General features: G+C 44.8%; 1 protein-coding gene across 5 annotated transcripts in view; it reads right to left on the reverse strand.

The window, feature by feature from the left end:
* DGKG (diacylglycerol kinase gamma) overlaps window positions 1-26,855 on the reverse strand; it is a 165,760-nt gene that overhangs the window by 61,062 nt on the left and 77,843 nt on the right. For 4 of the 5 annotated variants that reach the window (XM_053389812.1, XM_053389814.1, XM_053389811.1 and 1 more), the window contains exons 3-9: window positions 24,694-25,032; window positions 19,686-19,762; window positions 15,157-15,177; window positions 11,308-11,473; window positions 9,411-9,473; window positions 6,417-6,674; window positions 3,132-3,302 (exon numbers count right to left, since the gene is read on the reverse strand). In XM_053389812.1, the coding sequence (XP_053245787.1) occupies window positions 3,132-3,302; window positions 6,417-6,674; window positions 9,411-9,473; window positions 11,308-11,473; window positions 15,157-15,177; window positions 19,686-19,762; window positions 24,694-24,760 (823 nt within the window). In that variant the 5' untranslated portion in view covers window positions 24,761-25,032. The remainder of the gene's footprint in view (window positions 1-3,131; window positions 3,303-6,416; window positions 6,675-9,410; window positions 9,474-11,307; window positions 11,474-15,156; window positions 15,178-19,685; window positions 19,763-24,693; window positions 25,033-26,855) is intronic. The other variant, XM_053389815.1, reaches the window with a different exon arrangement.

Here is a 26,855-nt window from a genome sequence, read left to right on the forward strand (position 1 = left end):
TTCAGCAGCCTAGGCTTAGTCCCAAGTGCTATGGAATTTTTTCCCCCTCCCCAATACATTTTTATTCAAATTTATGTAAATAAACAATTCCTTATAAATATAAGGTACACAAATAAACATACCATTAAATATTACAATATATATATAGGTATACATATATTTCATTTACATAGTTTATTATATCCCTTCCCTAAACAAAAAAACAAAAAAAAAGTGCTATGGAATTTTGAGTCTGGATCAAGGAGTAGATATTCCATAAACATTACTCTGAGCTGCCAGGTAAGCCCTGAAAAGTCCACTGATGGAGGATGGAACATAATGAGCACTTTGCTCCTCAGGGGTGGAGGAAGGGGTGTGCGGTGGGTGTGGTCTGCCCTGGGTGTCACCACTGAGGGGGGGGTTTGACAAAATGCCAGGCAGCACTCACCGCAAGGCCTGCAGCGCACCTGAGCCACCGCGTCTCTCCTGGGAGAGATGCAGTGGCTTGGGCACGTGCAGCCTCCACGCTGTCCATACGGTCCACCCACTGCCTCCCCCCCCTAGCTGTAGGGCGGCTGAGTGGGAGGAGGCAGGCAGACTCTGGAGGCCCTGCAGTGTGCCCTGCCCCTATGGGTGGCTCGCGCCGCCCCTGGTGCCCGGGCGGCTTCCTCCGCTGCTGCTTGGAGCAAGCCTTGGGCATCATTGACAGCTGATTTAACATGCAGGAAAAATAACAATAATAAGGAATGCCAAAATCAACCAACCAGCAAAACAGGGATTTAACTGGCAAAAAAATAGCGTTCAATGGTTGCAACACCTATCTGGTCCTATCTTCATGACAATGTTATTTCATCAGAGCTATCGTGCCTGCTGATCTCAGTGCTGCTTTGGGTACTTCGCTTTAATCCTCACTTGTATTCCTGATGTTATGTGTCTATCTTTTGACCTCCACATTCTCTGTGTGCTATGACTCTTCAGTTGCTTGGCTTGCTCCATATAATGTCAGTTTCAAATAATTTTTGTTAGGTGACCACTTGAAAGAAACTGACTGTGGGGCGTTTCTTTTATGAAAGCTTCGTGCAAAAATTCTTTGATAAACAGAGATGTCGCATCCATCAGTACGTGGTGTCTTTTAAGAACAATTAAAAAGCAGAAGAAAAACAAGCCAAGGGCACCAGAGGGCAGCCTTGCACAGTTTCCTGAAATGCTAATGTAACAGAGCCATAAATTATTTCCCATGGCTTTGACTCGGTGCATTGTGGAGAGTAATAAATAAGTAGCAGCTTGCCTTCCTCCTCCTCCTCATAGCACAATTGCAAGGTACCCTCTTTCATCTCTTGCTTTTCATTCAGATCATGATAACCAGCTCAATCCATGAAGCAAACCACAATTTTTGTGCAGTACTTCAACTGTGCAGGTAATGAGAAGAGATGAGCAACTTTGCCCTAGAAGAAACCTCTTTAGTAGTTACAAAAAACAAAAGGAAAAACAGAAACACCCCTCTTCTTAGACATGTAAGTATCCTTTTAAACAGGCAAGCTCTGTTACCAGGGTGCCTGTTCATCAGTCTACATGTCAGTGATGCTCTTTCCAGAGGCCAATTCCAAAACACATTTCCATTCCTGCTGTGACATTTTGAAAAGTTCCTGGGCACAATGTTATCCCTGGAGCGGGTTATCCACATGATGGTTCCCAAGCTGATCCTGTGAGCAGGATCCTAGAGTATTCTGCTTCATAATATTTTCATAATTAACCTGCCCTTTGGTGCGCAAAATGACTCTGGGGTTTCTAATGGCAAATGAGTCACACAGTCAGCTTGGCAGCAATTCAGAGCCATCCAAGGGAGAAGGAGAAGGAAAACAGCCATGATAAGCTCTGTGGTTATGTGAGTCAGCTCTGCAAAGAGTTTGTATGGAAACTGATTGATGAGCTTTCATCTCCCTCCGTGTTAGAATTCACTTCTTTTAACGGGAGCAATCAGTACTGCATGCAAAAGAGCTGGATTGTCCCCAAAGTTTTTTTTAAAAAATATATATATTAAAAGGTCCCTTCCAAATCAAATTGGAAACTGCTTAAAATGCAAGATCAAATTTAAATTCTGAAATTTTGCCTAAGAATTTGTGTGACGTTTCAGCTTTTTAAACACACACACAATGTCTACTTAAGTTGGATAGGCCTAAAGCAGGGATGGCTAACCAGGATCACCCACACTTTGACATACACCATCCATCCAGAGAGCACAGCTTATGCTCATATGCAGGCAGATACACACATACACCCAAATGGCATACATAGGTAGCCCAACACAGGAGCTGGTGCTCCACCCCCTACGCTTGACTTAAGGGATTGCCAGGAGTTTGGCATTCTAGTTGTCCTTTTCTGTCTGTTTCTGCTAGCCAGGATAGATGAGCTGCAGGGTCCAGGAAATTTCAGACTCTATTTCTCCAAGAAGAAAAGTCTCTAAACTTCTCCAGATTTAAGGATCATGTTTTCTCCTGGAGACTGACATATTTTTTTCTTTTAAAGGCAGTACTCCAAATTACAACAAGCAGGGTTCCGAGGGGATCTGGTCCGTTTACTTTTTGTGATTCTCTGTTAAGATACATTTTTAAAGAAGTTTGTGGGGGTTATGAACGATCTAAAGTTGCAGGAAATAATATGTGTGGGGCTTGTGGATTAGATTAAAGCCCCCTACACACATAGTATCTTTTATCCCATAATTTGAATATAAGAAAAGGGTCTACCACCTCAGGCCTGTTTTTAAACTCTGAAGAAGGGACCCAAGAGAAGCAAATGCAGCACAGATATATGACCTAAGTTGATCTGGTCAACTAAGAGGTGCCTCCTAACCAACATATCTGCCTATGATGCTCTAGAGAAAATGGATGGAGAATGAGTGGAGAGGGATGAAGGATTGTGACCAGGTTGCTTCACAACACAGACACAGACACACAGACACACAGACACACACACACACACACACGCCTCTTGCCAGAACTAGAAGCTCAAAGCCATTATTGCTTCCCCTGAAGCCACAAACCCTCCCATCCCCCCCATACCACACCACTGCCTCCAAGTGACCCCAGCACAAAACAAGTCTTAAGACCTGATGCTGTGGTCACAGACACACTTCCTGTCACCCAAGCACTTACACTCCAGCTTATCCTCAGCCCGTCCCCTTTCCAGCAGTGACAGGTAGCAGACAATGTCCTTCAGGTAGACTACCTGAGCCAGTGGGGCTGACAAATGCGGACTGGCTGTTTTCAGGGAGATGTGGCTCTTTCGAAGGCTGAATGGTAATTTCTTCTCCAAGCTTCTGGAGCCTAAAGAAAAGGTCAAAAATAAGCACAGGTGATTCAAAGCTCAAAAAGAGATGTTGGACTATGCAGCCAGGGAGACATTAAAAAGACAACAGCAACTCAGGGCCTTTTTTTTTGCTTGATCCTACCAGTGGCACAATGGGATGCGGGTGGCGCTGTGGGTTAAACCATAGAGCCTAGGACTTGCTGATCAGTAGGTCGGCTGTTCAAATCCCCGTGATGGGGTGAGCTCCCATTGCTCGGTCCCTGCTCCTGCCAACCTAGCAGTTTGAAAGCACATAAAAGTGCAAGTAGATAAATAGGTACTGCTCCGGCGGGAAGGTAAACAGCGTTTCCGTGCGCTGCTCTGGTTTGCCAGAAGTGGTTTCGTCATGCTGGCCACATGACCCGGAAGCTGTATGCCGGCTCCCTCGGCCAGTAAAGTGAGATGAGCGCCGCAACCCCAGAGTCGGTTACGACTGGACCCAATGGTCAGGGGTCCCTTTACCTTTACCAGTGGCACAAGCACCTCAGGAAGGGCTTGCCAGCAGCGCATCCTTATAGGTCTGTTTTATCTCTAGCAGTCTAAACTAACTGAGGCAGCAACAGCAGAAGTGCAGCACAGCAATCCTTCCACCTAGGGGGAAGCCTCCCCAAACCTTCCAGTTTGCTCCTTACTTTCAGGAAAGCTGCGGATAGCACTGCACTAAACTTTCATCACTCCCTAGTGGGTGGCTGAATGTAATGAGGCCATTTAGCTTCCTCCCCTTCCAGCTCTATGAATTGTTGCATGCCCCCCCCCAATCTCCATGAGCGGTGCAGGATTCCAGGGGCTTATTCAGGGTTTCAGTTTCCTTTTGGGAACAAGGCACAGCACAGACTACGGCATCTTTATGAGATATGGCATTATTTGCACATATATACTACTTGCGCCTAGAGGGAGGGATTGCAGAGCATTCACATCCTGTGAGGTTCTGGCTTCCCCCTTAAGAGCAGCACTGGATTCCAGAGACAGCAAAAAGCCACCCTCTGTGTGTCTTTCTTCCAGGCTGTCATCCTCTGCTCCCTTGCAGTTCTGCCACTCCTTCTCCTGCTAACTGACTCCAAGGACCATCATTGGCCTTTGTCCCCTGCTAAAGACCCAGATCCTGAAGCTAAGGCTCCAATACTGTGGCCACCTCATGAGAAGAGAAGACTCCCTGGAAAAGACCCTGATGCTGGGAAAGATGGAGGGCACAAGAAGAAGGGGACGACAGAGGACGAGATGGTTGGACAGTGTTCTCGAAGCTACAAACATGAGTCTGACCAAACTGCGAGAGGCAGTGGAAGACAGGAGTGCCTGGCGTGCTCTGGTCCATGGGGTCACGAAGAGTCGGACACGACTGAACGACTAAACAACAACAACAAAATGACCCCTCCACCTAGCTCTGCAAGCTATCTTGGCCCGTTAGCATAACTAAATCCAGGGGGTTTCAGTGTTTGGCAAAGTTTAATCAAACCTTGATTAATTATAACTTCTACTGAATTATAACACATTTAGGGGGATCTACCCCCAAAAAAAACCCCTCATAATAGTGTGTAAAGTTTTTGGAATGAACTCCAAGGAAGTGTGTCAATGCACCTCCTCCTTTTTTAACCTTTTGGAGGAAATGCTAAGCATGTCATGTCAAAGTTGTGTGTGTATATGTGTGGGTTTTTCTTTTACTGTGTTTCTGTTTTACTCAGCTTGTACTTTTAAAATTACTTTTGGAGGGTGGTTTTATGGGGTTTCATATCCCATTGTATTTTATCTGTTGGCCTGGGAAAGAAATGATTAATATGCGAGCCAACTTTAAATATATGAAAAGTCATCACATGTGGATGATGGAGCAAATTTGGCTTTTGTCGTTGTTGTTGCTGCTGCTCCACAGCAGTCTCCCCCAGCCTGGTGCTCCCCAAATGTTGTCAGCCACTGCCAGCATGGCCAGTGGTGCTCATATGAGTAAACCTCTTGCATAACATCCCAAATCAACACGTCTGCCAAGGTATATAAGGTATGAGGAGGTATATATGTATGAGAATACAAATTCATCTATATAACCTCTGAGAAGGAAGACCTAGGAAAAACAACCAAATACTGAAAGAGAAGTAGATGGCTCAAGACCAGCAACTAAAAATTGGTCAACAGGCAAATCATAAGGCAGTGTAGACATGCACATTTGATGTGAGCACGGGCCCTTAGGAAATGAGGAGATTCGCATCTTCTTCCACTTATGCTTCCCTGACATAAAGGAGTGGGTTGGAGGCAATAAGACACTCCGTGGCTTGCCCAACCTGCCTCCTATTGCCATGGTAAAAAGGATACTGGCTGACAGGATTTCAGCAGCAAAACAAGACGCTTTCCTCCCACCCCGCCACAACATCTAAAGATGCTGCAGAATCCACTGTGCTTGAAATAGAAATGTGGCTTTGCAGCTGAACTGAGGCAGCTGGTGACACCACCTCAGATAAATTAGCTTGTTGCAAATACACTCCAATGTTTGCAAAGGCAACAGTAATGTGCTTCCCAGAGCGTCTCAGAGGAAACTCTCAGGAGTCCCTGACTACCACTGTGCAGCAGATGGATGTGGCTGGGCCTGTGGAGAGAGAATGCTGGAAGTAACATAGTTAGTTATTGACCCAGTGAGAGAATTGCTTTTTGAAAAATCACTTTCTTGTCCTGATGCTGATGTGTTTGCTTCCCAAACTCTCACAGAGATCAAAAGTGCTTCTGTTCAACTTCCATTTCAGGTTCCCTAAGAAGATTTTGCTGACAGAACCAAACAGAGAACTCCAAGCTGTGGCTTTGGCCTGTGACAACTGCGGTCTCATCCACACCATAAAAACACACCTCACATCCATTAAAATACATGTCTCCCCCTCTCCACAAAATACTGGGAACTGTGGTTTACCCCTTGCAGAAATACAATTTCCATACACTTAACAATTCACAGTTCCCAGGGTTCTTCGGAGATAGTCACATGTTTCAGATGCATGTTAAATGCAACGTAAATGTATGTTGAGGACCTGGCCTCTCTTCACAGCTACAGAGAGTTGGGGCAGGGAAATTGCAGTGTTCATACAAGACCTCAGGAACAGAAGAGCAAAGATGGGACTCACCTGGGGACTGTGGGCTAAGCAGAGAACCTGAGGAGAGCTTGGAGGACCCTGAGGAGTTTTGAGCCGAGGGGGTACCAGCAGTGGATTTCTGTGAAGATGACCTGGACCAGCTAGGTGAGGCATTCCCAAGGGCGTTGGCATTGGCAGTTGGAGCAGGACTTAGAGATGCTGTTTGTGGCTCTGCCAGGTTTCCCGGGGAGCTTTTGGGTTCAGGTGTGTGCCTTCCTGTGGCAGTTAGGAGAGTTTTCCCATTGATCCCTATAAATTCAAACACAGCATGAAGTCAGAACTCTTTAATGGAATGTGTTATTCTGCACACTCCAACTTGGAGCCTTTTGGATGAGGACTGTCATTTAGTGTCCTGTGCAGATGGAGAAGTATCTCATGTACTGCTTGTGCCAGCTCAGTCCCCAGGAAGTTAGGCCTGGTCTGCTGAGTTCTCTCAAATTAGACACAAGGCTCATTTCTTCTCTGATCTGCTGTCTTACACTCATCTCCATCTCTGTTACCACAGGACTGGTGTTGTCACTGCATTTCATAGTGTTTTCAGACAGAAACGACTCTCCCTACCTTGATCACATCCAACACTATGCATTTAAAGCAGAATCAGGTTTTAGCCAGTTAATTATTTTTCCCTTCAGTAGGTCAGGAAAGGCCATAGCTGAACTATGAAGTCTAGCAAGCTATCAATATTAATTTCATCAGAGGAACCTGAGAAGAAAACAGAAACTGACTGTCTCTTAGGAAGCTCCTAAGCTGCTGTTTCCACAGAACTCCTTACACTTAATCTTATCACAGCTTGGTATTTCATAAAATGCGTTTGAACAAGCTCCAGTTGTCTCTTTTACAATAACTATGCTGTCAGGATAAAAAGATTTATATTTAGAAGTGTGCATTGGATGCAGATGAATCCTGAGGGTGGGGTGCCTCAGGAGGATTTTAGTGATGAAGCAGGATCTGTACAAGGTGGTACAAGTCACAGCAGGGACCCATGAAGCCCCTTGTGGCACACTCGTGATCCAGACATGAAAAAATGCTGCAGACAAGCATCTGGTGAAAGTAATGTCTCTAAGCTTATCATAATGTCAGGATGGGGTGATGGAAGAAGCAGACCAAATGCCAAAGTGGGAAGAGGAGAACACTGTGACTGAAAGGCCTCCAGCACAAAATTCTCTGTATATATATTTGCTTGTAATTCTGCAGATAGGTTACCACACCTACAAATTTCATCCACTTCTGTCAAAAGGCATTATTTTGATTTTCCAATAGTGAATGGGGTGGGAACAAAACAGATTTAAATAGACCCTGAGCTGAATGGGCTGTTTCCTGAGATGCCAAAAGAGGGTTTGAAGTGAAGCATGCTTTTTTTCAGCCAGAACTTGCTGGAAGTCAGTTCCGGCACCTCTCAGGTTGTCATTATAAGAGAACAAGGGAGGCATTCATGGTGAGTTCCTGCATCTCTTTTTCTAGAAAAATAGCACTGTACACACACACACACACACACACACACACACACAAAATATTTTTGTCTTTGGTACATAACCAGAATGGTAGATGCTAGTAAAGGTAAAGGTACCCCTGCCCGTACGGGCCAGTCTTGACAGACTCTAGGGTTGTGCGCCCATCTCACTTAAGAGGCCGGGGGCCAGCGCTGTCCGCAGACACTTCCGGGTCATGTGGCCAGCGTGACAAAGCTGCATCTGGCGAGCCAGCGCAGCACACGGAAACGCTGTTTACCTTCCCACCAGTAAGCGGTCCCTATTTATCTACTTGCACCCGGGGGTGCTTTCGAACTGCTAGGTTGGCAGGCGCTGGGACCGAGAAACGGGAGCGCACCCCGCTGCGGGGATTCGAACCGCCGACCTTTCGATCGGCAAGCCCTAGGCGCTGAGGCTTTTACCCACAGCGCCACCCACGTCCCTTTATGGTAGATGCTACTTCAATGTAATATCAGCATTGTAGAGTTGAAAGAGCCATCTCTGCATAGCAACAGTTTCCTGACAAGACCTGATGGTTACAAATGCCAGGTCGCACTGAAATACTGAGAGAGATAGAGCTGGAAAAAGCTTTGGCATTCAAATACTGTTTGTTTTCTATGTTTACTTAGCTGCTGCCTGTGACTGTGCGGGGATTCCAGAGTGAGAGAGTGGGTAGTCCCAGGTAAAAGGGGGGGGGGAAGCAAGAGAGTACAGGAACCCAGCAACATCAAATAAAGGCAGGAGATTCAGGACAGACAAAAGGAAGGATGGCAAGATCCAAACCAGTAGGTTCAATTTTCAAGGAAAAAATATTTAGACTTAAAACTAAGGACAACTTTCTGATGATACAGTGGAACAGACTGCATCAGAAGGTGGGAGAACTCTGATGTGTTAGAGATTTTTAAGCAGATGGTGAGTGGCTATCTCTCAGAGATGCTGTAGGGATGGAATTTCCTGCACTAGTAGCAGTTTGGATCAGATGACCTTAGGGCAGCTGTTCTCAACCTGTGGGTCCCCAGATGTTATTGGACTACAACTCCCATCATCCCTAGGTAGCAAGACCAGAGCTCAGGGATGATGGGAGTTGTAGTCCAACAATATCTGGGGACCCACGGGTTGAGAACCGCTGCCTTAGGGGATCCCTTCTATATGTTTCTAATGGTTAAACAATGAAGTTCACTTTCATGTGCTGATGGCCATCAACATGAACAGCTTTAAAAGGAGACTCAAGCTATCAGTGGCTACTACATACATGATAACTGTATATTACTTCCAGTCTCAAATTCAGCATGTCTCTGAATATCAGTTGTTGGGGACAACAATGGGAAAGGACTGCTGCATTTGTTTCCTGTTTCTGGTTGGCCAATGTGGGAAAGCAGTCGAGTAAATTAGAGAAGCCCACATAGTCTTTTGTACTTATAAATCTCTGTACAATACCACTCTGTCCATTTATGGCTATGGAGGTCCTTGTTAAAAGGTGGAACAGGGATTTCATAAAAGAGCTTATCATAGATACCTGTAACAGGGGCGCAAGCAACTTCAGTCTGGATAGAGATGCCTGTATCAATGGACTTAGACTCTGAAAGCCCGAGAGAAACAGAAAAATAAACACACACTTTAACAAGGTACACTCAGTAGCGTTTATTGCAAGTTTGTAGTAAACAGCTGTCAACACTTTCTTCTTGGCAAATATATAAATACTTGGTTAGAATAGAAAGGGCTGTGTGCACATATTATTATGTCTCACCAATAATGCAAAGTACAAGTGTTTGTGTGTGTGTGTGGGGGGGGGTCAGAACCCAAGCTGTGGATGGCCTAACCTGAATCCTGGCCTGGAGGAGGTGGAATCCAATGTGGACTCAGTAGGCTCAGTGGCCACAGAATGCCAACTGGTTGTTGGAGGAGGGTGGAAATGGGAAACCAGGGATAACAACGGGTGAAATGGAGTACTGTATTTTTCCGTGTATAAGACACCCCCAATGTATAAGACGACCCCTATGTTTTGAGTCCAAAACTAAGAAATAAATATTTTAAACACCAAACAGAACTTCGATATTTTATGAAATATTCAAAACACCAGTATATTTAGTAAAGGTAAAGGTAAAGGTACCCCTGCCCGTACGGGCCAGTCTTGACAGACTCTAGGGTTGTGCGCCCATCTCACTCAAGAGGCCGGGGGCCAGCGCTGTCCGGAGACACTTCCGGGTCACGTGGCCAGCGTGACATCGCTGCTCTGGTGAGCCAGAGCTGCACACGGAAACGCCGTTTACCTTCCCGCTAGTAAGCGGTCCCTATTTATCTACTTGCACCCGGGAGTGCTTTCGAACTGCTAGGTTGGCAGGCGCTGGGACCGAACAACGGGAGCGCACCCCGCTGCGGGGATTCGAACCGCCGACCTTTCGATCGGCAAGCCCTAGGCGCTGAGGCTTTTACCCACAGCGCCACCCGCGTCCCTTCCAGTATATTTAGTACCGTATATTTAAACATCAAACACTGAGGCAAGCTGCGTAATGGCGGCTGCTCAGTGTAACTTCACTGTAGCTGCAGCTCCAGCTTTCCCGCCTGTGTGGTGCACTTTGTCTCAGTATTTACGGTATGTACCGTACTGAGTGCCGGCAGATGCGAACGCTGATCGAGGAGCTGCGACTGCCAGAGCTGCCTGAGTGAGTGCGTTTGGGGAATCGGGGGGGGGGGGGTCTGGGTAGCCAAGGGGCAACTGAGGGAACTGGGTGGAAGGGACAATGTCCGGAGTGGGGGGGAGTACCAGATCAGGGTTTGTCGTGAGGCCAATAGTGAGGGGAGGCTGGAGGGAAAGAATATGGATAGCGGCATGTATTTATTTATATACCGTATTTTTTGCTCTATAAGACTCACTTTTTCCCTCCTAAAAAGTAAGGGGAAATGTGTGTGCATCTTATGGAGTGAATGCAGGCTGCGCAGCCATCCCAGAAGCCAGAACAGCAAGAGGGATCGCTGCTTTCACTGTGCAGCAATCCCTCTTGCTGTTCTGGCTTCTGAGATTCAGAATATTTTTTTTCTTGTTTTCCTCCTCCAAAAACTAGGTGTGTCTTATGGTCTGATGTGTCTTATAGAGCGAAAAATACGGTATTTCATTGCAACATTCCGTGTATAAGACAATCTTATACACGGAAAAATACAGTATTATAAAAGAGACTGACTGGAAGAGAACTCCACACTTGCATTTTGTTGCAAGTCTCACTTTGTTCCTTCTAAATGCAAATCTGCCACAGAAGACGACTTCTCAAAACATCCCAGCTTCATTTTCAGTTTTGACTGAACATACAACACTCTTCTTTAAAACTTAAAAAATAACAAGTGAACCAGTAAATCAGCAAATGGCAGGTACTAGTGATGGTGTGTGGAGCAGACAAAGGAGAATGGATGTTGCTCACCAAGATTGCTGAGCTGTGTAATGCTGGAACTTTGTCGCTGGCTCTCTGGGGAATATTGGCAGATTTTTCGTTTGAAGGACATGAAGAGGTGCTGGCAGAGCTCCTCTGGAATATCCACCTCCAGATATGTTCTCATGAACAGCTGGAACCCCTCATAGTCAATTGGCTTCAGGGAAGAATGGAATAAAGCAAAATAGAAAAGCCCTTTAGATTTGTTTAACTTCTCATTTTAAAAAGGGACGGTCTGCAGAAGTAGGATTCCTTTCAGACAACGCAACAATTAAAATCAACCACCAAGCTTTCAGGCTGTTGCTAATGCATGTTACACAATATACACCATGGTAACCTGTGATTAACAAACTGTGAACAGGTAGCATTCAGTATCCCATTGGAACAACATGTATGGTCCAATAGAGCTCCACAAAACGGCATCAGGGAAAAATGAGGGTCAGAGATGTCAGTCTCCTGCGGTCCATGGGTTATTTACCTTAGAAAGGAGAAGGTTATCCCCTTGCTATTTTTTAAAAATGAACCAGTTGGTATGTTTAACTCTAGAGTGCTCATTTTAGCTTATCTTCAGCATTGGTCCATAGGTGGTTTAACATTTGCAATTCAGATATTTAAATAAATGGACATATGCAGTTAGAGTAGATTTGGCAACTTTAAGCTACAGAGCAGGGTTTGAATGGCATTGCTCAAAAACAGCCAAACACAAATCTGAGAGTTGTCTCCCCCTCACACCAGGAACAGCCCATCATCCCTTGAGGGATGGCAGATGGATGCTTCCAGATCCATGGCGTACTATTAAATTTAATGAAGGTTCAAAGCAAGCATGGGAGGGGCAGCAGCAATGATGGGCTCCAGAACCCTGGCAAAGCAAGTAAGGCAAAATAAAATACGTTTGTTGTGACAGATGCATCATGGAGACCAGCTTGCAGTGCACATTTTGCAGTTGCAGCACTCAGCTTTCAGAACTCTGGCAAAAATATTGTTAGACAGAGATAAGTCTCATTTATATCCCAAGGCCTAATATGAGAAATAGCCACAGACTGCACAGCAGGAATTCATTTCTGAAACCAGGGCCCAAGAATAATTTTTGGTGACCTGATAAAAACTTGTGACACACTCCCCCTCCCTCCCCACATCACGCTCCTGTCCTATACAATCTCAGGAGTCATGAAAGATAAGTTACTGTATTAATTACTAAATTACATTTTCTGCATTTCTGAAATTACACCTTGTTTCTGAAACATGCCCTCCAATCCCACTCCCCTTTTTGCTATTTTTGTTAAATATAATGTCAAGCCTGATGAACAGTCCTATGAAGTTTCTGATTATTTTGTATCTTTTTGGTTGGTCCTGATAACGGTATTATCCTCTTGATATATTTTGATTCCAATGGATGAAAACATTTTATAAATAGACCAGTTCAAGTTAAAGCTTTATATTTCTGGCTCTTTTCATTGAAAAATCATGGATTAACTTCCTAAAGTCAATTTAACTTGCAAGTTTGAACTTGATAGACGAAGTCGCTGGGTGGCATTTACTCACAAATATAGTTGAGCCAGTAAATCCTGCCAGCAGCACTGGCTCCTGCTGCCCCTGGGATCAGTATCCCTATTATAGTGCTTCGTTCCTCCCACCAGCTGTACCCCCTCCTTCCCATGCACCAGGAACTCTGGGACGGGTAGTTCTTGAGGGAGCATGCCATATAAGGAAGCACAAATCTCTTTCCCTCAAACAACAAATTTTAACTGCATAAGCACACACACACTATTCTAGAGAAGAACCTTGGCCAGCAACTCACTGTTCAAAATATTACGTATTCTGTTCTAATGTTATTTCTGAATAGCTCCAGCAAATATCACAAGATATGGACAATAGGTACATAGATACAAGAAAATATGCATTCACAACTATCCTCAAACATAAAAGTGGGATCAGAGAGCTGGAAAACAATTCACTTCTGGCAACCAGTGCACCCCTTTGCTTTCAGATAGCACATGAGTAAAGGTAAAGGTAAAGCGACCCCTGTCCATTAGATCCAGTTACCGACTCTGGGGTTGCGGCACTCATCTTGCTTTATTGGCCGAGGGAGCCAGCGTGCAGCTTCCAGGTCATGTGGTCAGCATGACTAAAATGCTTCTGGAGAACCAGAGCAGTGCACTGAAAAGCTGTTTACCTTCCCGCCGGAGCGGTACCTATTTATCTACTTGCACTTTGATGTGCTTTTCAACTGCTAGGTTGGCAGCAGCAGGGACCGAGCAATGGGAGCGCACCCCGTCACATGGATTCGAACCGCCGACCTTCTGATCAGCAAGTCCTAGGCTCTGTGGTTTAACCCACAGCGCCACACGCGTGCCTTAGTACATGAGTAGACAAGCCTAAAAAGCCTCGAACACAATTTTTTTGTGGTGACTCATTTACCAGAAGTAATGTATTTAGCGTTAACTCTGGAAGTGTATTCTGACCAAACTAAGTCTCCTAGAGCAAAATATACAACACATTAGAGGGCTTTGAAAATTTGTGTTCCAGGCTTTTAAGATTCATCTACCCATGTACTATCTGAAACCAAAGGGGTTCATTGGTTGCCAGATGTGAAATATATTGGCAGTATTATTTTCAGCTCTCCTACCTCACTATAAAGTACAGTTCAGCCTTCCCCACCCCATCAACTAGGCTTGCAAGGTTTGAGATAGGGCCCCCGGATCTCTGGACGCTCATAAAATGTATCCTCTCCCCCACATCTCGGGCCCTGTGCAATCCTAACTACCCCAGCACATCAGAGAAATAAACAGATCAGATTGTAAACACACACAGCGGCACATTATATGCAGCAGGAATGCACTGAGCTCTGTTTGAAGCTTTTCACATAACAGATATATAGCAGATATAGCTAAAGAGGCATTCCCCAGCCTGGTGCCCTCCAGATGCAACTAGAAGTCCCATCAGCCTCATGATGGCAGGGCTGATGGGAGTTGTAGTCCAGGTAGGAGAAGGCTAATCTAAAAGTATACAGAGGAACTGCAAAATGACATATAGCACTAATATAAAAATAGAAAGCTCTCTCTCCACCCGCCCACCCACCCCCCGAAGCAGAGGCGCAGGAGAACATGCCACACAGGAAAAGGCAGAGGTGCACTTTTCACACACATTGAAAGCAGAGGCGCACACTGGACTATAAGCTTATGTGGGGTGGCAGCAGTGACACCTAAATAGGAAATGCAGCTAAAGCTCTTCAGGGTGGAATCTACAAACATATGAAAAAACATTCTGAAAATACTTCTTCTTTTTAAGTGTTTTTAAAAATATATTGAATTTTCCATAGGGCTCACCATCGCCATCTAGTGCCACATTGTATATTGCACTTAAAACACACTTTAAACGCTTTATTTGCAGCTGTATAGTTGAGTCCCAGGAGTTTACACTGCAACGGAGGATGGCATGCTCAGCACAAGCTGCCCTTCCTGTGGCACAATGGGTCAATGGGTCCGGCTGCTAAGCAGAAGGTAGGTGGTTCAAGGCCACACAGGGATGGTTGTGGGCAGGATTCCTGCACTGCAGAGGGTTGGACTAGATGAGGCTCAGAGGATGAAGATGATGTGAGAATTAGGACATTGGTTCACTATTCTGACATTTTTCTGTATGTTTAAGTCCTCTTAACACTGACTCCCTAAGGATACAGAAGAGGCACTGAGGTTTTCTGATTTTTGTAGAATACTGATTGAAATTGCAAGTCATAACTTTGATCCTATTTCTTTTGGGGGGGTCAGTTTAAGCAGAAGCAAACATGCAAGGCAACATGTAAACACGACATGTGATAGCTAGAGTATGGAAAGCAAGTCTTACTTGGTTCAGAGTGTCTTGTTTCTGAGGAAAGGAAGAGCGGAAAAAAGACAAAGCAAAGTTCAGTGAAGAAGGACCGAAGAGCAGGAGGAACAGAAACAGCTATTCTGCTGGACAAAGGCAAACCAGACTTTCAGGATGGTATGTGCTACAGTCCTTCCCACAACTGTACTATTTCAGAACACACTTGGGGGAAATCCGTAATTTTTAAAAACCTTGCATTTTAAAAGCATGCCCTTGTCAAAATTTCCCAGTAGATGGAACTGTTAACATGCTAGAGAAAAGGCTTGTGAAAGTTTTATCCCTGAAATGTAAATTTTTGACGTAAGAGAACAGGCAGGGTTTTTGCAAGAACTATTTAAAGGATTAAATGAAAGATTGCTTCATTTATTTATTCTTTTGATTTCTTGTCCTTGTATTTGGAACTTCCTCCAAGAAGTACAGGGCTGTTATCACAAACTTAGCATTTTATTCTCACAACCATCCTGTGAGGTTGGTTGGGCTAAGTGAACACAATGCCCAAGGTCATTTACAACGTAATCTTGTGTGTTTACTCAGAAAGATGTTCCATTGTGTTCAGAGGGGCTCATTTCCAGCAAAGCATCTTGAGGACTGCAGCCTAAGGGAACTTAACAGACCAGAACTTTATGGTTTAAATCCCCCTGGATCCAATTCTACACTGTGCAATAACAGATGCTGCAGATACTGAAAAAGTGCATTCTTGGTAATGTTACCTTCAATATGGGATTACAACACTTATGCTTTTAATCATGATGGTTGCTAGAATGGTGCTGCATTGAGGGCTTCTAACAGGCATCTGGTTGGCCACTGTAGACTATATGAGCCTTCGGTCTGAACCAGCAGGGTTCCCCTTATGTTCTTATGGCTAGATGAAATGCTCAATACAAATCTGCAGCTATTGTGCAGGGTGTGTATATCCCACACCCTACTGAACCCTAAAACCAGGGATAGGCAACAAAATGCTTGGGATGACAACGCCACTCAACACAGCCACCCCACTGGTTATGGGAGGGCTAATAATAATAATTTATTTATTATTTATACCATTATTAAAAACATGATAAAACATCAAACATTAAAAACTTCCCTAAACAGGGTTGCCTTCATATGTCTTCTAAAAGTCAGATGGTTGTTTATTTCCTTGACATCTAATGGGAGGGCGTTCCACAGGGTGGGTGCCACTACCGAGAAGGCCCTCTGCCTGGTTCCCTGTAGCTTCACTTCTCGCAGTGAGGAACCGCCAGAAGGCTTTCAGCGCTGAACCTCAGTGTCTGGGCTGAACGATGGGGGTGGAGACGCTCCTGGGTTGAACGATGGGGGTGGAGACGGTATACTGGGCCGAGGCCGTATAGGGAGCTGTAGTCCTCAACATCTGGAAAGTATCATATTGGCCACCCCTGCCTTAGACTCTCCTTCCTGACCCCTCTCTGACAGGCTGACTCAGATGGAGAGAAAGGGAATGGCAATCACACATGAGTCATGCCTACCTTTCTTCTCATCTCTAGACTTGCTCTAAAAAGAAGGTTAGACTGCAGGCATCCAGTCAGGTGGGTTAGTCTATATTCTGCTTGTCCTTTGTCATCGAGTGATTTGCTTTTAGTATTCTAGCTCCTATGTAGTTATGCTACTTGTATTAGTAGGCTGCTCTGTTGCTTGGCTTTTAAACTTTTTTATCTTCTAAGTCATCTCAAAGGCCTTTGGGTGGAAAGCTGACCAATAAATACAAACCTGGTAGAATTTTATTTTATTTTGGAAGCATAGTGCCAGACCTGAGCACACCAACATTTAAGGTTCTTTAAAGAAAAAAAAAGTGGACAGCTCGCCTGAAATGTGGGAGAAAGGGAGGAGCAAACAGTTTAAAGGTACTTAAGAAATTTATCTGGAAGCTGTTATACGTGTCATTAGAGGACGTACGGTTGAGAGGAGAGGAGGAGGCAGGTTCACTGTTAGAGTCGAAAAGCTCCCGCCCACTCCTGCTTCCAGACACATCTGTACAGATCCTTGATTTCTGCTCACAGCGATTGCTACGTTGCCATCGCTAGAGGCAAGCAGCTGTCTGAGGAAATGACGGGATATCCCCTCAAAGAGCAGGAAATAACAATTCCACCCTGGCTTTTCCCAAGTCAGGTAGGAAGCGGGCTGGCTGCAGTGGTATAATTTGGAGCAGGGGGTTATCGCAACAACCCCCTCTCCATATGTTATTACTGCAGGGATAAAGTAGTAGGAGTACCATTAAACAACTAAAAGCTAAACGGCACAAAAGGACTGTAGGAAAATACCCCCCCACCCCACCCCCCACTCGCTCCTTTATGGGCAGCTTCCTCCGCAGCCTCTGCTGGAAAGCAACTCTGTTCTTTAAAGCAGTTTTAAGGGCAATTAGTCATTAAACCCAATGGCAAATGCAGTAATTTCTCAGAGCGGGTAATAATGAATTATACCTACATTGGCGGCTTTGTGCAGTGGAAATAATCACAGTAATATCTCCTGCCATGGGGCACAAACCACAGCAATGTGCTCTCAGTAGAAAGCGGTGCGGCCCACTTACGGCCACCCACAAGACAGCACTTGCCCTGTTCCCTCCTAAGTGCCTAGCAAGCACTCTTCCTAAGAGGGAGCACAATTGCAATTCCTGCCATTTCTTTTGTTGGCTTGTCCTCGTAATTACTTTGCGTGTCAAGAATTCCCTCACAAGCTCTTTGTGCCCGTTTCTTATTTAATTTCATTTGATATTCTAAGGTTTTGGAGCCTTTTGTGTTCTTCTTGAATAGCACCGCAGCTATTTCCTTCTCTTAGCGTGGAAGTGGGGACAACCCACTTTTATTGTTCTTACTAATCTGCTTTTCCTAGGAGAGAGAACATAGGCCTTCAGATCTGTTGCTCTTTGGAAACATTTTCCCACCTCTCTAAAAATATATATATCAGAAAAGGCACTCTCCTAATTTCTCCTTAAAATACGGAGGAATCACCCCCAGAGAATCTGAGGAACAACACTTTCAACATGGGGGCAAATGTAGTGAGGACTGAAAATGTTTTCTGCTCAACTTGTTCAAAGTTAGTTTTAAGAGGGGTAAAAGGGGAAGTAGTAATGTTACCCACTTTAAGCCAATGAAAACTCACAAGTGTGCATACTTTATGCCTCCCCCCCAAGTTAGATAATTCTAATTTCCAATTAGAAAATCAAAATACTTATGTGCAGCTATATTCATTCATGCTGGTACCTTTGTTCATAAACAATTGAAATTGCAAATTCTTAGAAACTGATGATACAGGCAACTGTCAGTTACTGTTATTCCATTTCTCTTTTTACACTATCAGAATGCATCTTCAGATGTTCAAAAAATCCATTTTTGGACAATGCCTTTATTACATCAACTAAAATGCCATGAGCATTTGAGTTTTCCAGAACTCTTCATTGGGCTAGATAGTAAACAGAGTAAGGGATGGATGGATGCAGAAAAGGCTAGCCCTTGGTGAAGCGATGCAGTCTGCATCTGGTCATGGTCTCAAAACAGAATGTGGAAGGAGACAGCAAATGAAGCTCGGTTACATTCTATGCAGGCTTCAGGTTGCACCTAGGGCTGCTGGGAAGTGCCGTATTTTTCGCTCTATAAGACGCACTTTTTCCCTCCTAAAAAGTAAGGGGAAATGTGTGTGTGTCTTATGGAGAGAATGCAGGCTGCGCAGCTATTGCTGAAGCCAGAAGAGCAAGAGGGATCAGTGCACAGTGATCCCTCTTGCTCTTCTGGCTTCAGGGATAGCCATGCAAAGCCTCTTGAGCACAGCAGGAGCGCTCCTCCCTCTTCGCTCAAGAGGCTTTGCGTTGCTTTCTTGTTTCTTGTTTTCCTCCTCTAAATACTAGGTGCGTCTTATGGTCAGGTGCGTCTTATAGAGCGAAAATTATGGTAGGTGCAGGCAATAACTGCCCTAAGTGCAACGGGACATTTATTATGACAAAAGCTCACAGTCCATTATATCAGATGCATGAAGTATAATCCTGAATTGGCAAGAATATATATGCATATGGGGAATGTAGAAGAATGAGCTCAGAGGAAAATGAAATGCAAAACCAATAGAAACAAACATGACTACCCTTCTGGAAACCGCATAGCTGTCAACTTTTCCCTTTTCTTGTAAGGAATCTTATCCGGAATAAGGTCATTTCCCTTTAAAAAAGGGAAGTGTTGACAGCTATGAAACTGTGATGTGATAAATAATATATTTGCACCTTTATTTTTTCAATTACTTTTTTATTTACAAATTTAACAAAGAAAAGGGGGGAGAGAGAGAAATAATATATAAAATAATATATAAGTAATACTATTAATAACAGTAAATCAACACCAGCCTTTTTAACATCTTGCCTGAGAAGGAGTTGTGCATTGCACAAAATGTCACATGGTTGATCCTAACAAATGGCGTTATTTGACTGAAGGTGTGCACTTTGTTCAAATGGATCAACAAGACTACTGGTGTTGATTCAATATAGAATTTAGGAATACAAGCTTTCTTACCTGTTCTGGATTATATTTTGCTAGGACACCATCTCCATGGAACTCTTCCAAAACATCTTTCAGTTTCTTTGTGGAATCTAGGAGGAGAAAGTTAATGCCAATACCATGAATATTATTAATTACATAGAAGTCTGACGAAGTCATCTGTTTCTTCAGAAGGTCATTGCAGCTTGCCAAGCTTAGGAATGATTATATACAACCATGCCGACACCTTGGGCAAAATGATGTTGTAAAAGTCATGGCGGGCTCTAAAATTTCATGAAAATCCATCCTGCTTTATTTTGAAATTATTAATGAACCTGCAATGAGTAGAGTGCCCTAAACGTTATATTTACAACACCCCAGATGTTTCCTTTGAAGCAGAAGATGTATCAGAATTGCAATGTCAAATATTTGACCCTAGTATTGTGTAGGGAACGCACACCATCTGGGTTCTCAACCAGGGCCCAGAGAAACCCTCAGCTCTCCCACAGAAGTCTCACAACAAGGAGAGTTCCTGAAAACAGCAGACATCACCCTAGCCCAGGGGTCTGCAACCTTTAAGACAAAAAGAGCCACTTGGACCTGTTTCCGAAGAAAAAAAACCTGGGAGCCGCAAAACTTGTCATTATAAAAATAACTTTTTTGTCACTTTTTTATTATTTCTTTGTTTGACCCCTCAGAATTACTCCTCCTCATAGAAATAAACGTTAAATTAACAAGTTACCTTTTTGTGTGTGTGTGTTCTTCACTCCCCTTCAATGCAGTGACCAGTGTACATGCCCCTTACAACGTAGCGGGCAGGCGGGCGGGAAGGTGACGTCGGGACGGTGCGTGACTAACGCACACACCGCCCCCATGTGACGTCACAGCCAGTACAGCGCCCGCCACAGTGGGGAGTGTCGGGGCGCACAATGTGCCTCCTCCCCTCGCTAGTATCCACCCCGGAGCTGTGGCAAAGGTGTAAAAGAGCCACATGCGGCTCCAGAGCCGCGGGTTGCCGACCCCTGCCCTAGTCTCTCACTTTAGACTTGCTTTTTATGGGCAGGCCCAAGGTGGATGGTACTATGTCCCATTCAGCTGCACTATCCACATCACATTCCAGGTAGAGCAGGTTTGCTAAATTTCCCAGGGGGTCCCAAAGGTTGAGAAAAGGGTCTCCTTCCACTCCCAGCTTTCTTCACCCTCTGTCCTCTTCTCCATCTTCTCAGATGCTGACTGCTAGTGCAACACATGCATGCATCACAGCCAAGATGGTCTCTGTCCTCTTCAGCAGCTTTTGTAGCTAGAATCAGTCAGGGCCCCACCCTCCCAGGCCAAGTGGGAAAAGGCCTGCAAGGCAAGGAGCAGGACTTCCAGGACTCACAGCCAAGATGGTCTTGCAGGCTTCACATAGGTTACCTGGTTGGGTGGATGCTTAATGAGAGAGCCCTCTATTAGGTTCCTATTAGGCATGGCTTCTTCCACACTCCATTCCCAACAGCCTTCTATCCTAAGGTGTACCAGGGGAATATATACACATACAGGAAAATAAACATAAAACTAAGGGTCTCAGAGCAGCTGTTTTAGGGTGGGTTAATCTTTCTCAGGGTAGTGCCATCCACGCAGCAGCGGATCTACAGCACACAAGGCCCTGTTTGGGACACCATTTCCTCACCACCACCACTCCTCACTGCTATTGCTACTCTTCTGCTTTCTTCTTCTTCTTCGGTGATCACTCATAGCCGAGTAAGCTTGTCTTTCATGAACACAGTCTGAACAGTGAGTCTGTAAGTGACTGTGGAGGCCAGTTCTGGCTCTACACATCCTTCCACAATGGGGACATAGGTTTCTGGGCGGGAGTTGATCAAGGTGAGGGTTTGCCAAATGTGCCTTCCTCTTAGCACTTGTCTCCCTTTCGTCCTGAGTTCAAGCATCTTCAAAGTCCATGACACCTTTGGTAAAGGCTGTTCTCCAATTGGAGCGCTCAGTGTTTCCTAATTCCCCTCCCCTTCTTCCCCCCTCTTTTCTTCCTAATCTAATACTAATGTCTCACAACAAATGAAGCTGATCTGTAGAAAACACAAATTGAAAAAAGAGACAATGCAAGTATTTTTGTAATCTAAGAAATCTTTAATAAAAATGTATTTTTAAAAAATAAAAACAACACACACACACCCCATACATTTTAAGCATATTTAAAGCACATCTCCCTCCTGGGATCTGTAATTTATCTTTCACAGAACTAGAACTCCCAGCACCCATAACGTAGCGGAGCTCTCAGAATTCTCAAGGGTGGGGAGATGTGATATAAATGTATGGCGTGTATGGAGCCTAAATGCCCTTTCCACCCATTTCAAAACTTGTGTGCAAAAATTAACTGTTCACTGGCATGCTGAATTTTCCTCCTTCAATGACTGGAAACTTGCATCTGTCATGGGATAGAAGCATTTTCACTGTAGCACTTCCTGACTGAACCACTGAGTGATGTGACTTGAAAGCAGCTTAGCTCCCCATGCTCTCCCGGTGCAAAGAACAGCATTAATTTAGCAGGTTGTGATCGCTATCATCCATTATTTCTGCCACTAAAATATTTGAGAAGGGTTCTTTCGTAAGAAGTCGTGATGGAAGCCAGTTTCTTTTTTTAATCTCCCTTCCTGGGGTCTCAGAGCTCCAGGAGGTGAAACATCCCAGCAGGCTCACAGCTCAGCTGCCCTGGATTAGGAAGTCAGCCCCAGAGGATCAACATTGACTGAAATACCAGAGGAAAATGCTTAAAAGAAGGGAATCTGCTTTCAGATGCCTAAAAAAGGCTACTAAAAATAAACTAAGGGGACTGCTCATATCAAACACTCAAGATCCCATCTCTTAAAGTGGTCATGAATATCACAGTGTTTGGGCTAGAGTCTCAGAAGGATTACATTTGGAGCAATAAGGTCAGTGGGAAGAAATTGTTCTGTGCATCCTTATTCCCCAGCCTTCCAATGTGGAAGTATATCCACCAACCACAAACGGAGAAGATTGTTGTATGTGTGGACACGCTGAAGGGCTGCCTCTTTAGTGCTGGCCCCATTGACTTAGACTTTGACTAGTCCGTATTGAGACTAATATTCCTCCTTCCCCCACAAATTGCACTGCCAGCCCATTTGGATGTGGAGCTGCCCCTTAATCTGTTCTCTAGGTGTTCTCTCTTCTGCCACTTCAACCGATGAGGGCCATGTGGTCATTCACATTATGAGAACAGAAGAAAAGCCCTGCAGACTTAGCCCAGCAGACACCAGGCAGGCACCTGGCTCAGCTGCATTTTTTCCATAGGTCAATAGCTGTACAGATTCATACTTGGCAAGTGCTGCGTTCATGTGTTGAGACACAGATGCAACATTTGTATCATTGGACCACTTCACCCCAAGCAAACTTTAAACATGTTTGTTAGCCTGGATAGAAAAAATACATTAAAAAGGTTAATGTGAATGGATCCGCAGGCACAAAGAATTTTTAGAAAGCCTTCTCATTTCCTCCATGATAGAAATCTGCTTGAGAAGGCATTGGAAAAACTATCCTTTAGGTCTGGTGGTGGAATGCAAGGGATGAGGCTTTGGTGGGAAAGTGCAAAAATTATGCTGTGAAAACAAAACGAGACATGGCTTTTGAGACTTGGGGTGGGCTTCACATAATAAACACCATCAGTAAGGAGGGTTTCCCCTCTCTCCTCCCCCTTTACCCCCCCAATTGCCTCAGGGTGTTGGGAGAACCCCCAGAATAGCACATGGGGAGAGCAGAGGGGGGTCATGCTGCCCAGCAAGCTGATATGCTTGCACAGACAGAGCAACTGCAACAGTGCAGCACTGAATTCCACCCTAAAGGTAAAGGTAAAGGTACCCCTGACCGTTAGGTGCAGTGGCAGACGACTCTGGGGTTGCGCTCTCATCTTGCTCTATAGGCTGAGGGAGCTGGCGTTTGTCCGCAGACAGCTTCCAGGTCATGTGACCAGCATAACTAAGCCACTTCTGGCAAACCAGAGTAAGGCATGGAAACATCGTTTACCTTCCCGCCAAAGCAGTACCTATTTATCTACTTGCACTTTGACGTACTTTCGAACTGCTAGGCTGGCAGGAGCAGGGACCGAGCAACAGGAGCTCACTCAGTCGTGGGGATTCGCCATGCCAACCTTCTGATCGGCAAGCTCTAGGCTCAGTGGTTTAGACCACAGCGCCACCTGCGTCCCTTCGAATTCCACCCTAGGTGTTTGGTATTTCCAAATACAGAGTTCAGCCCTCTTACATACGAGTCCCCATGAAAACTGACACATTTCACAGTAGCATCGCAGAGCCCTACCACACAGGAGTATCAAAATGTTATCTTAGGCCTTTGCAGCAGGAACACTTCTCTTCCAGAGGCCAGATCTTTGCAGAGAAGAAAACCCGAGAGAGTGCACCAAGTTATTGACCTGCGTACACTAGCTTTATCATTTCTTTCTGCTGTGAATTTTGCTAAAACCTAAGCGCTTAGTAGCGGGGTGGGGGGGAACCACCTTTGGAATTAAGAGCTTCTTAGGCTCTCAATTTGGCACTTCAATGCTGGGAGCAGTACTTGAAAAATGAAAGTATCACATTAAATACAGCTTTGCAGATTCTTCCCTTGTATGGAACACCCTTTCAAACCCACATGAATCCCTCACTACTATCCCTGCCTGTTCTGCAGACCAACAGACTTCCAGGATGGACTGCAGGTGGTTCATGGTGGGGGAATGAACCCAATGCCCTGTATTTGATGACCCCCCCCCAAACACTCCCCATGTAGTCAGGACTTAAATTTACATCTCCGGGTTTTAAAAGATCTTATTGTATGTACTTGGATGTTCTGTGCTTAAGTTATTGTGGCATACCTCACAGAATGACACATCAAATTAATTGTAACCTTCCTGTGAAAGAAAGGACAAGGATTGCATGCATCTTATTCACCATGTGCTGGAAGCTGTTGTGCTAATGCTGGCATAAATAACCCACACCGAAATGGCAAGCATTTGAGCTGAGAGAGGGACGGTACTTACACTCAGAATACTGCTGGAGCTGAGCAAACTCTGCCGGACTAAGGGTGATCCAGGTGCCATCGTTCATCTTTCAGGCGAGCTTTGGGGAGGCTGTCTCCACCCTTAGCAGAGGTCTTCAGGAGGAGCTGCACCTCTAGAACAAGAAATTATTCTGGACCATCGCTCAAGTTTTGCTCTGCAGATGTCTACTGAGTCACTGTTGTTTTTCTACAGCAGAACTCAGATCCTGATCAGGATGAACGCCAATGTGCCTGGTCTCCGCAGAGCCATCTTTATCTCCGCTGTAGCTAGGAGTGCCATCAGAAAATGCTTCCTGGAGAAACGCCAGTGTCTTCAAATCTAGAATTAAAATGTGCAAGTTATAGAACGGCATACATTTCCCCCAAATCTTTTTCTTTCATGCTGGCTTTCAGGGAAACAAAGGCAGAACTGTGCTGACTCAAGCTTATTTAACAAATTGAAAAATGAATTGAGAAAAAGGGGGAAATTTCAGAGCCCCCACAATGAAACAGGCCATTTCCAGTGTGGGGTTGTGTTTGGAGTGTCACACAGGTTTAAAGCCTGGCCACATCCGTATGGTACATTTAAAGCACTATTATACCAGTTTTAACACTCATGGCTGTGAAAAAGAGGGGATGTTCAGGAGAGCCTCTCACATCCCCTTGTTTGCCCAGCTGCTGCACAACAGCCCTGCAGTGGAGTCAGATAGGTCTTATGATCCTGTGGCTGCTAATCACCACTCTCCCACTCACTCTTGTAACCCACGTAGGAGGGGAGCAGGAATGCACCAAAGCAATTACTCTTTAAAAATGATCTGAGCCAGAATCCTGGGAGCTGGAGTTTGTTCAGGTTGCTGAGAGTTTAGGAGAGCCCTCCTTATCCCCTCAAACAACAATTCTCAGAGCGGTTTAACAATCAATCCTTCTTGCTAAGGAACTCTGGGAACTGTAGGTCTGTAGGTCTGTAAGGGAAACAGCAGTCTCCTAACAATTCCCAGCACCCTATCATTCCCATGATTCTTTGGGGGAATGAGGTACACCAAACAAATCTCTGAGATTCCAGGGGTTCCAGACGCTTTGAATGAGGGACAGCAGAAACTGTGGTGTTGTAATGATATATGGTTTATTTACACATATATACAACCTGATGGAGAGGTTCACGGCCCCAACACGCCAAAAAGGTCTTACTTCTCCCTTGATCAGAGCCTTGGATTACAGCAGAAATCGGGCATGGTTCTGTCTCTCACCTGCTTCTAGCTTCTACTTCACATGCATCAACTCTGCCTTTGTATTTCTAACTGCTAGCAAATTGTGGGAGGCGGACCCATCCATTTGTTGTCTAGCACAGAGCCACTTCCTTTGCTACCTTAATGGTCCATACTTAGAGGACCATTAACTCGCCAGGAAGCTAGCCTGGCTATTCCAGGGATTGAATCCATGCTGGATCCAGGAATTAGAAGGGTTTGAGGCATACAGCCTTCACCCCCCCCCCAAGGAAACCATCCTAATAGTATGATGCAGATATCGCTTGGATTAATGTCCTGGTTGCCCTTGGACAAATTGTTATTTCTTAGCCTAAGGCTAACCTATCTCACAGGGCTGTCATGTGAGAGATAGAGCACACAAGGGAACCATGTATGCTACTCTGAGCAACTCAGAGATGGGTGGGATAAAATAGAGTAAGTAAATACAAGCCTTTTGCCAGATTTGATGGACAGTATTGCTAATGTAAAATAGCTCTGCTGTATCCTAATAAATGAGTGAATCTCTCAGCCATGAGCTCAGATGAACCATACAAGGAACTTCAAAGCAGGAACAACTTACTTCATCTTGATTTGAATATAAGCAGCTGATTACAGTTTCAGAAATGAATGGCAGTTTCCCAAAATACAGGAGGTATCCGATGGTTCGGTAAAGGCAAAGACTGGGCCCTTTTCCTGAAAACAATCAATTGTCTTAGGAAAGCCATTTGGCATTATGCCTCACAATTCATGGAGAACCTGGCAGAATGAGCAGCCACATTCATTCCACCATCCTGTTTAACATTTACACCCCGTGCAAAAGTCAAATCAAGCAAGCAACCCTTTCTGCAACTTTCTAGAAATTGCTGGGTGCCCAGACATTCTAATTACATAGGAGACATTGTAAAAAGCTCTATTAACC

Source organism: Podarcis raffonei, chromosome 5 (assembly GCF_027172205.1).
Source record: "Podarcis raffonei isolate rPodRaf1 chromosome 5, rPodRaf1.pri, whole genome shotgun sequence".
NCBI classification, from domain to species: domain Eukaryota; kingdom Metazoa; phylum Chordata; class Lepidosauria; order Squamata; family Lacertidae; genus Podarcis; species Podarcis raffonei.